Genomic DNA, 12,417 nt, shown 5'->3' with positions numbered 1-12,417 from the left:
AGAAAGGGAGATAACCCAAAAAGTAAACGGTGCCGGCGGTGCTCCCCTCATCATAACGTGGGCCACGGATGAGCCCATACTTGTTATGTCGTTTTGCAAGGGAAGGACGTTCATTGATATACTCAATCACCCTAAGTTGCTTACCGCGGCCAACATTATTCAAATCTACATCGCCGTGGCGCGAAGCCTTGACGAAATTCACGGTCAGGGCGTTGTCCATAACGATTTTAAGGAAGATAATGTGTTAATAGAAGAGAACACAGCCGATGGTAGCTTCACGGCCCACATCATCGATTTTGGGCTTTCTACAGCCGTGGGAGAGTTGACAAATATCTCTGGATCACCAAGTGATTTTCCCTTTTATGCCCCAGAGATCCTTGCTGGTCACCCATGTCACCCCAAGGCTGATGTTTTCTCTTTGGGGTTCACCCTTAATTTTGTTACTGAGACATTATTGAGTGACCGACACCTAAAGGCGTGGCCGCCCGGCACCAGACAATTATTCTTAGATATGCTACAGCAGAACCCAGTAGATCGGCCTGATCTCTGTGAAGTTATTAGACGTTTAGAGTCTTCCCTCCAGCAGCTTTCTTTCCCAACTGTCACTGAAAGGAAGACTGTCATGCAGAGTCCTCCTTACATCCCCTCGCAAGGGAAAAGCTGTGTCGCCCCTAAGGTGACATCTGCTGTCATGCAGAGTCCTCCTTACATCCCCTCGCAAGGGAAAAGCTGTGTCGCCGCTAAGGTGACATCTGCTGTCATGCAGAGTCCTCCTTACATCCCCTCCCAAGGGAAGAGCTGTGTCGCCCCTAAGGTGACATCTGCTGTCATGCAGAGTCCTCCTTACATCCCCTCGCAAGGGAAGAGCTGTGTCGCCCCTAAGGTGACATCTTCGGTCATGCAGAGTCCTCCTTACATCTCCTCGCAAGGGAAAAGCTGTGTCGCCCCTAAGGTGACATCTGCTGTCATGCAGAGTCCTCCTTACATCCCCTCCCAAGGGAAGAGCTGTGTCGCCCCTAAGGTGACATCTGCTGTCATGCAGAGTCCTCCTTACATCCCCTCGCAAGGGAGGAGCTGTGTCGCCCCAAAGGTGAAATCTGCTGTCACGCAGAGTCCTCCTTGCGAGGGATCGGAGGGGACGGCACAATCGACTAGCATTTTGTCTAATGTAATAAAATTCATCGTAGTGTCAGGACTACGGTTAGGGACGGCTTATCTCAAGGGGTCTGATCTCATCTTCTCCCCCGATGAATATTATTGAAAAAAAAGAAGATTTTGTATGTTTTTTTTTAAAATAATGTGATAAAATGTCGTTTTTTGTTTGTTTGTGTTAATCCTTATATAAAGCCTAATAAAGTAGATAGATATATAAATAGATGGACAAATGAATTAGGTTATATAGGTAGATCAGCATATATAGTAACTATAGGTATTGGTACAAGTAATACATAAGGGTAGTGATACAGGTACAGTTAAGAGACAGATACAGGTACATTTAAGAGACAGATACAGGTACAGTTAAGAGACAGATACAGGTACAGTTAAGAGACAGATACAGGTACAGTTAAGAGACAGATACAGGTACAGTTGAGAGACAGATACAGGTACAGTTAAGAGACAGATACAGGTACAGTTAAGAGGCACATACAGGTACAGTTAAGAGACAGATACAGGTACAGTTAAGAGACAGATACAGGTACAGTTAAGAGACAGATACAGGTACAGTTAAGAGACAGATACAGGTACAGTTAAGAGACAGATACAGGTACAGTTAAGAGACAGATACAGGTACAGTTGAGAGACAGATACAAGTACAGTTAAGAGACAGATACAGGTACAGTTAAGAGACAGATACAGGTACAGTTAAGAGACAGATACAGGTACAATTAAGAGACAGATGCAGGTACAGTTAAGAGACAGATACAGGTACAGTTAAGAGACAGATACAGGTACAGTTAAGAGACAGATACAGGTACAGTTAAGAGACAGATACAGGTACAGTTAAGAGACAGATACAGGTACAGTTAAGAGACAGATACAGGTACAGTTAAGAGACAGATGCAGGTAGAGTTAATAGACAGATACAGGTACCGTTGAGAGACAGATACAGGTAGAGTTAAGAGACAGATACAGGTTCAGTTTAGAGACAGATACAGGTAGAATTGAGAGACAGATACAGGTAGAGTTAAGAGACAGATACAGGTACAGTTAAGAGACAGATACACGTACAGTTAAGAGACAGATGCAGGTACAGTTAAGAGACAGATACAGATAGAGTTAAGAGACAGATACAGGTATAGTTGAGAGACAGATACAGTTAAGAGATAGATACAGGTACAGTTGAAAGATACACACACACACACACACACACACATCTACATGCTATCATGAATCGGGATAAGATATGTTTTCAATTCCGTCATCTCCAGCCGTAACTGTTGTGATAGCAAAGACCAGCTAATATCACACACACATACACACACACACACACACACACACACACATAAATCTACCTCGGTACTACGTTACCTAAGTCTCTCTATGTGTACCGGTATGTGTACCTATATGTGTACATGTATGTGCACCTGTATGTGTACCAGTATGTGTACCTGTATGTGTACCTGTATGTGTACCTATATGTGTACCGGTATGTGTACCTGTATGTGTACCTGTATGTGTACCTGTATGTGTACGTGTATGTGTACCGGTATGTGAACCTGTATGTGTACCGGTATCATATCTATTACTAAAACATTCAAGTATACACCCCATCTAGTCCCCAATATCACCATGCCTTGACCTATACTGTATATTAGTGTTTACTCTCACCAACACTTGACGTATACTGTATATTAGTGTTTACTCTCACCAACACTTGACGTATACTGTATATTAGTGTTTACTGTCACCAACATTTGACGTATACTGTATATTAGTGTTTATTTTCACCAACACTTGACGTATACTGTATATTAGTGTTTACTCTCACCAACACTTTAACATCATTCATTAACACAACACAAACATACAATAGCGTCAATCAGATAAAAAACATTAATACATTCTGCTTTGTTTAGCGAGAAATACATAAAAATACAGTACCATAGTATTATATTGACAGTTTATACAGAGTAAAGACATTCTCACAACCATTTAGTGTTGCCAGTGGTTCATTTGTTGTAGTCGATACTTGTGATTTCCAGCAGGAACCACACTAACTTGGCTCCTTCCGTACTGGTTGTGGTTGTTGGTGGATAACCGGGAGAGTTGTTGGTTGTATTCCAGGTTGAAAAGGTTGGAGTTGAGGTGTGAGTTTTGGTTGTAGTTGTGGTTGTTGTTGGTGGAGCCGTAACTTTGTGAGATGTACCTGTTGTTGTGGAGGTTGTAGGACTGGTTGTTGTGGTTGTATTGGTTGGTACTCGTGCGATAGTTGGACTGGTACTGGTTGCGGTTCTCCTGGTACTAGTTGCGGTTCTGTTGGTAATGATTCAGCTGGTACTGGTTACGGTTGTGTTGATACTGGTTGTGGTCTTGTTGATACTGGTTGCGTTTCTGTTGATACTGGTTGTCTCTCTGTGACTACTGTCTAATATTCAGAGAAGATTGATCTCGGTTCACTTGATTCTGGAACTGGTTGCGGGTAGACAGTTGGTTTTGGAACTGGTGGGGGAGGTTCTGTTGGTTCTGGAACTGGTCGCCGCGGCTTTGTTGGTTTTGGAACTGGTCGCGGGTAGACAGTTGGTTCTGGAACTGGTCGGGGCGGTTCTGTTGGCTCTGGAACTGGTCGGGGCGGCTTTGTTGGTTCTGGAACTGGTCGCGGCGGCTTTGTTGGTTCTGGAACTGGTCGCTAGTAGACAGTTGGTTCTGGAACTGGTCGGGGCGGCTCTGTTGGCTCTGGAACTGGTCGGGGCGGCTTTGTTGGTTCTGGAACTGGTCGCGAGTAGACAGTTGGTTCTGGAATGGGTCGCGGGTAGACAGTTGGTTCTGGAACTGGCCTGGTGGCTCTGTTGGTTCTGGAACTGGTCGGGGCGGTTCTGTTGTTTCTGGAACTGGTCGGGGCGGCTCTGTTGGTTCAGCAACTGGTTGCGGCGGTCTGTTGGTTCTGAAACTGGTTGCGGCTGTTCTGTTGGTTCTGGAACTGGTCGCGGCGGGTCTGTTGATTCTGGAACTGGTTGCGCCTTTGCTGGTGCTATTGGCTTTGGCTCTGGAAGTTTTCATGGGTGGATTGCTTGGTAACAGTGGCCTGGAAGTCAGTGTCGGGAGCTACAGAGTAGTCGACGACGCAGAGAGAACCATCAGGGTCCATGGCGCTGTACTGGCCCACCACTACGTCTCCTCGACGCTCCTCCCGGGCAGACTTTTTGTCCCCTGTCGACCTGGCGTCTACCTCGTAGGCCCACATGTTCTCTGGGTCCTGCAGGGAACACAACATTATCTTTAACTGAACCTTAACGATATGTTATACAAGAAATGTTAACTTTTATGACCATGTTCACTACAACACTAGTACTACATGTTAACTACAACACTGGTATTCCATGTTCACTACAACACTAGTAATACATGTTCACTACAACACTAGTACTACATGTTCACTACAACACTAGTACTACATGTTCAATACAGCACTAGTACTACATGTTCACTACAACACTAGTACTTCATGTTCACTGCAACACCGGTCCTACGTGCTTACTACAACACTAGTACTACATGTTCACTACAACACTAGTACTAAATGTTCACTACAACACTGGTATTATATGTTCACCACAACACTAGTACTACATGTTCACTACAACACTAGTACTTCATGTTCACTGCAACACCGGTCCTACATGCTTACTACAACACTAGTACTACATGTTCACTACAACACTAGTACTACATGTTCACTACAACACTGGTATTATATGTTCACCACAACATTAGTACTACATGTTCACTACAACACTGGTATTACATGTTCACTACAACACTAGTACTACATGTTCACTACAACACTAGCACTACATGTTCACTACAACACTAGTACCACATGTTCACTAGAACACTAGTACTGCATGCTCACTACAACACTAGTACTACATGTTCAGTAGAACACTAGTACTACATGCTCAATACAACACTAGTACTACCTGTTAACTACAACACTGGCACTACGTATTCACTACAACACTAGTCCTACATGTTCACTACAACACTGGTACTACGTATTCACTACAACACTAGTACTACATGCTCACTACAACACTAGTACTACGTGTTCACTACAGCACTGGTATTACATGTTCACTACAACACTAGTTCTACATGTTCACTACAACACTGGTATTACATGTTCACTACAACACTAGTATTACATGTTCAATACAACACTTGTACTACATGCTCACTAAAACACTAGTACTACATGTTCATTACAACATTGGTATTACATGTTCACTACAACACGAGTACTACATCTTCACTACAACACAGGTATTACATGTTTATTACATCACTAGTACTACATGTTCACTACAACACTAGTACTACATGTTCACTACAACACTAGTACTACATGTTCACTACAACACTAGTACTACATGTTCACTACAACACTAGTTCTATATGTTCACTAAAACAATAATACTACATGTTCACTACAACATTAGTACTACATGTTGACTACAATACTGGTATTACATGCACACTACAGAACTAGTACTACATGTTCACTACAACACTAGGACTACATGTTCAATACAACTCTAGTATTTACATGTTCAATACAACACTAGTACTACATGCTCACTAAAACACTAGTACTACATGTTCACTACACGAGTATTACATGTTCATTACACTAGTACTACATGTTCACTACAACACTAGTACTACATGTTCACTACACCACTAGTACTACATGTTCACAACTACACTTGTATTACAGGCTCATTACGCTAGTACTACATGTTCAATAGAACACTAGCATGATATGTTCACTACAATACTAGTACTACATGTTCATTACACTAGTACTACATGTTCACTACAACACTAGCAATACATGTTCACTACAACACTAGTATTACATGCTCATTACACTAGTACTACATGTTCACTACAACACTAGTACTACATGTTCACTACAACACTAGTATTACATGTTCAATACAACACTTGTACTACATGCTCACTAAAACACTAGTACTACATGTTCATTACAACATTGGTATTACATGTTCACTACAACACGAGTACTACATCTTCACTACAACACAGGTATTACATGTTCATTACATCACTAGTACTACATGTTCACTACAACACTAGTACTACATGTTCACTACAACACTAGTACTATATGTTCACTACAACACTAGTACTACATGTTCACTACAACACTAGTTCTATATGTTCACTAAAACAATAATACTACATGTTCACTACAACATTAGTACTATATGTTGACTACAACACTGGTATTACATGTACACTACAGAACTAGTACTACATGTTCACTACAACACTAGGACTACATGTTCAATACAACACTAGTATTTACATGTTCATTACACTAGTACTACATGTTCACTACAACACTAGTACTACATCTTCACTACAACACAGGTATTACATGTTCATTACATCACTAGTACTACATGTTCACTACAACACTAGTACTACATGTTCACTACAACACTAGTACTATATGTTCACTACAACACTAGTACTACATGTTCACTACAACACTAGTTCTATATGTTCACTAAAACAATAATACTACATGTTCACTACAACATTAGTACTATATGTTGACTACAACACTGGTATTACATGTACACTACAGAACTAGTACTACATGCTCACTATAACACTAGTACTACGTGTTCACTACACGAGTATTACATGTTCATTACACTAGTACTACATGTTCACTACAACACTAGTACTACATGTTCACTTCACCACTAGTCCTACATGTTCACAACTACACTTGTATTACATGCTCATTACGCTAGTACTACATGTTCAATAGAACACTAGCACGATATGTTCACTACAATACTAGTACTACATGTTCATTACACTAGTACTACATGTTCACTACAACACTAGCAATACATGTTCACTACAACACTAGTATTACATGCTCATTACACTAGTACTACATGTTCACTACAACACTAGTACTACATGTTCACTACAACACTAGTACTACATGTTCATTACACTAGTACTATATGTTCACTACACTAGTTTTACATGTGCATTACATTAGTACTATATGTTCACTACAACACTAGGACTGTATATTCATTACACTAGTATTATATGTTCACTACACCAGTATTACATGTTCATTACACAAGTACTATATCTTCACTATAACACTGGTCTACATGTTCATTACACAAGTACTATATCTTCACTATAAAACTAGCACTATATGTTCATTAGACTAGTACTATATGTTCACTACACTAGTATTACATGTTCATTACACAGGTACTATATGTTCACTATAACACTAGTACTACATGTTCATTACACAAGTACTCTATGTTCACTACAACACTAGTACTACATGTTCATTGCACAAGTACTATTTGTTCACTACACTAGTATTACATGTTCATTACACAAGTACTATATGTTCACTATAACACTAGTACTACATGTTCATTGCACAAGTACTATATGTTCACTACAACACTAGCACTATATGCTCATTATACAAGTAGTATATGTTCAATACACTAGTATTACATGTTCATTACACAAGTACTATATGTTCACTACACTAGTATTACATGTTCATTACACAAGTACTATATGTTCACTACACTAGTATTACATGTTCATTACACAAGTACTATATGTTCACTACACTTGTATTACATGTTCATTACACTAGTACTAAATGTTCACATAACCTCTTACTATATAAATATATAATGTATATTATACGATAAAGTTATTGAAATTGTACTTCATAAAATTTTACGTTTGGTTAAAACAAGATGGAAAGTTATACAAGCAAATAACTCTTAAGCGTTGTAAAAATCCAGAAAAAATTGGGTAGCGGGGCATTTGCGTTCAGCCTCCTGGCCGAATTCAATGGGGAACTCGTGTGCATAAAAAAAGGCTTGAAAACGGAATATCTGAAGTATTTCAACATAGAAAGGGAGATAACCCAAAAAGTAAACGGTGCCGGCGGTGCTCCCCTCATCATAACGTGGGCCACGGATGAGCCCATACTTGTTATGTCGTTTTGCAAGGGAAGGACGTTCATTGATATACTCAATCACCCTAAGTTGCTTACCGCGGCCAACATTATTCAAATCTACATCGCCGTGGCGCGAAGCCTTGACGAAATTCACGGTCAGGGTGTTGTCCATAACGATTTTAAGGAAGATAATGTGTTAATAGAAGAGAACACAGCCGATGGTAGCTTCACGGCCCACATCATCGATTTTGGGCTTTCTACAGCCGTGGGAGAGTTGACAAATATCTCTGGATCACCAAGTGATTTTCCCTTTTATGCCCCAGAGATCCTTGCTGGTCACCCATGTCACCCCAAGGCTGATGTTTTCTCTTTGGGGTTCACCCTTAATTTTGTTACTGAGACATTATTGAGTGACCGACACCTAAAGGCGTGGCCGCCCGGCACCAGACAATTATTCTTAGATATGCTACAGCAGAACCCAGTAGATCGGCCTGATCTCTGTGAAGTTATTAGACGTTTAGAGTCTTCCCTCCAGCAGCTTTCTTTCCCAACTGTCACTGAAAGGAAGACTGTCATGCAGAGTCCTCCTTACATCCCCTCGCAAGGGAAAAGCTGTGTCGCCCCTAAGGTGACATCTGCTGTCATGCAGAGTCCTCCTTACATCCCCTCGCAAGGGAAGAGCTGTGTCGCCCCTAAGGTGACATCTTCTGTCATGCAGAGTCCTCCTTACATCTCCTCGCAAGGGAAAAGCTGTGTCGCCCCTAAGGTGACATCTGCTGTCATGCAGAGTCCTCCTTACATCCCCTCCCAAGGGAAGAGCTGTGTCGCCCCTAAGGTGACATCTGCTGTCATGCAGAGTCCTCCTTACATCCCCTCGCAAGGGAAAAGCTGTATCGCCCCTAAGGTGACATCTGCTTTCATGCAGAGTCCTCCTTACATCCCCTCCCAAGGGAAGAGCTGTGTCGCCCCTAAGGTAACATCTGCTGTCATGCAGAGTCCTCCTTACATCCCCTCGCAAGGGAGGAGCTGTGTCGCCCCAAAGGTGAAATCTGCTGTCACGCAGAGTCCTCCTTGCGAGGGATCGGAAGGGACGGCACAATCGACCAGCATTTTGTCTAATGTAATAAAATTCATCGTAGTGTCAGGACTACGGTTAGGGACGGCTTATCTCAAGGGGTCTGATCTCATCTTCTCCCCCGATGAATATTATTGAAAAAAAAAGAAGATTTTGTATGTTTTTTTTTAAATAATGTGATAAAATGTCGTTTTTTGTTTGTTTGTGTTAATCCTTATATAAAGCCTAATAAAGTAGATAGATATATAAATAGATGGACAAATGAATTAGGTTATATAGGTAGATCAGCATATATAGTAACTATAGGTATTGGTACAAGTAATACATAAGGGTAGTGATACAGGTACAGTTAAGAGACAGATACAGGTACAGTTAAGAGACAGATACAGGTACAGTTAAGAGACAGATACAGGTACAGTTGAGAGACAGATACAGGTACAGTTAAGAGACAGATACAGGTACAGTTAAGAGACAGATACAGGTACAGACAGATACAGGTACAGTTAAGAGACAGATACAGGTACAGTTAAGAGACAGATACAGGTACAGTTAAGAGACAGATACAGGTACAGTTAAGAGACAGATACAGGTACAGTTAAGAGACAGATACAGGTACAGTTAAGAGACAGATACAGGTACAGTTAAGAGACAGATACAGGTACAGTTAAGAGACTGATGCAGGTAGAGTTAATAGACAGATACAGGTACCGTTGAGAGACAGATACAGGTAGAGTTAAGAGACAGATACAGGTTCAGTTTAGAGACAGATACAGGTAGAATTGAGAGACAGATACAGGTAGAGTTAAGAGACAGATACAGGTACAGTTAAGAGACAGATACACGTACAGTTAAGAGACAGATGCAGGTACAGTTAAGAGACAGATACAGATAGAGTTAAGAGACAGATACAGGTATAGTTGAGAGACAGATACAGTTAAGAGATAGATACAGGTACAGTTGAAAGATACACACACACACACACACACACACCCACACATCTACATGCTATCATGAATCGGGATAAGATATGTTTTCAATTCCGTCATCTCCAGCCGTAACTGTTGTGATAGCAAAGACCAGCTAATATCACACACACATACACACACACACACACACACACACACACACACATAAATCTACCTCGGTACTACGTTACCTAAGTCTCTTTATGTGTACCGGTATGTGTACCTATATGTGTACATGTATGTGCACCTGTATGTGTACCGGTATGTGTACCTGTATGTGTACCTGTATGTGTACCTATATGTGTACCGGTATGTGTACCTGTATGTGTACCTGTATGTGTACCGGTATGTGAACCTGTATGTGTACCGGTATCATATCTATTACAAAAACAGTCAAGTATACACCCCATCTAGTCCCCAATATCACCATGCCTTGACCTATACTGTATATTAGTGTTTACTCTCACCAACACTTGACGTATACTGTATATTAGTGTTTACTCTCACCAACACTTGACGTATACTGTATATTAGTGTTTACTGTCACCAACATTTGACGTATACTGTATATTAGTGTTTATTTTCACCAACACTTGACGTATACTGTATATTAGTGTTTACTCTCAGCAACACTTGACGTACTCTGTATATTAGTGTTTACTTTCACCAACACTTGACCTATTCTGCATATTAGTGTTTACTCTCACCAACACTTTAACATCATTCATTAACACAACAGAAACATACAATAGCGTCAATCAGATAAAAAACATTAATACATTCTGCTTTGTTTAGCGAGAAATACATAAAAATACAGTACCATAGTATTATATTGACAGTTTATACAGAGTAAAGACATTCTCACAACCATTTAGTGTTGCCAGTGGTTCATTTGTTGTAGTCGATACTTGTGATTTCCAGCAGGAACCACACTAACTTGGCTCCTTCCGTACTGGTTGTGGTTGTTGGTGGATAACCGGGAGAGTTGTTGGTTGTATTCCAGGTTGAAAAGGTTGGAGTTGAGGTGTGAGTTTTGGTTGTAGTTGTGGTTGTTGTTGGTGGAGCCGTAACTTTGTGAGATGTACCTGTTGTTGTGGAGGTTGTTGGACTGGTTGTTGTGGTTGTATTGGTTGGTACTCGTGCGATAGTTGGACTGGTACTGGTTGCGGTTCTCCTGGTACTAGTTGCGGTTCTGTTGGTAATGATTCAGCTGGTACTGGTTACGGTTGTGTTGATACTGGTTGTGGTCTTGTTGATACTGGTTGCGTTTCTGTTGATACTGGTTGTCTCTCTGTGACTACTGTCTAATATTCAGAGAAGATTGATCTCGGTTCACTTGATTCTGGAACTGGTTGCGGGTAGACAGTTGGTTTTGGAACTGGTGGGGGAGGTTCTGTTGGTTCTGGAACTGGTCGCCGCGGCTTTGTTGGTTTTGGAACTGGTCGCGGGTAGACAGTTGGTTCTGGAACTGGTCGGGGCGGTTCTGTTGGCTCTGGAACTGGTCGGGGCGGCTTTGTTGGTTCTGGAACTGGTCGCGGCGGCTTTGTTGGTTCTGGAACTGGTCGCTAGTAGACAGTTGGTTCTGGAACTGGTCGGGGCGGCTCTGTTGGCTCTGGAACTGGTCGGGGCGGCTTTGTTGGTTCTGGAACTGGTCGCGAGTAGACAGTTGGTTCTGGAACGGGTCGCGGGTAGACAGTTGGTTCTGGAACTGGTTGCGCCTTTGCTGGTGCTATTGGCTTTGGCTCTGGAAGTTTTCATGGGTGGATTGCTTGGTAACAGTGGCCTGGAAGTCAGTGTCGGGAGCTACAGAGGAGTCGACGACGCAGAGAGAACCATCAGGGTCCATGGCGCTGTACTGGCCCACCACTACGTCTCCTCGACGCTCCTCCCGGGCAGACTTTTTGTCCCCTGTCGACCTGGCGTCTACCTCGTAGGCCCACATGTTCTCTGGGTCCTGCAGGGAACACAACATTATCTTTAACTGAACCTTAACGATATGTTATACAAGAAATGTTAACTTTTATGACCATGTTCACTACAACACTAGTACTACATGTTAACTACAACACTGGTATTCCATGTTCACTACAACACTAGTAATACATGTTCACTACAACACTAGTACTACATGTTCACTACAACACTAGTACTACATGTTCAAT

At 41.6% G+C, this 12,417-nt stretch overlaps 1 protein-coding gene across 1 annotated transcript; it reads right to left on the bottom strand.

Annotated features, from left to right (window-relative positions):
• Positions 1-4,189: 4,189 nt before the first annotated feature.
• Positions 4,190-12,209, bottom strand: LOC121854001 (probable serine/threonine-protein kinase clkA; the record flags this gene model as incomplete). The annotated part of the gene is made up of 3 exons (XM_042348388.1): positions 4,190-4,414; positions 11,193-11,435; positions 12,033-12,209. Coding segments are annotated over 3 exons (645 nt in total), but the record flags the coding sequence as incomplete, so codon positions are not given.
• Positions 12,210-12,417: the final 208 nt, after the last annotated feature.

This window comes from Homarus americanus, unplaced genomic scaffold (genome assembly GCF_018991925.1).
Source record: "Homarus americanus isolate GMGI-L3 unplaced genomic scaffold, GMGI_Hamer_2.0 scaffold2590, whole genome shotgun sequence".
In the NCBI taxonomy this organism is placed as follows: domain Eukaryota; kingdom Metazoa; phylum Arthropoda; class Malacostraca; order Decapoda; family Nephropidae; genus Homarus; species Homarus americanus.
Note: the sequence above shows the minus strand (reverse complement) of the source record. Positions and strands in the feature narration are given on the sequence as shown.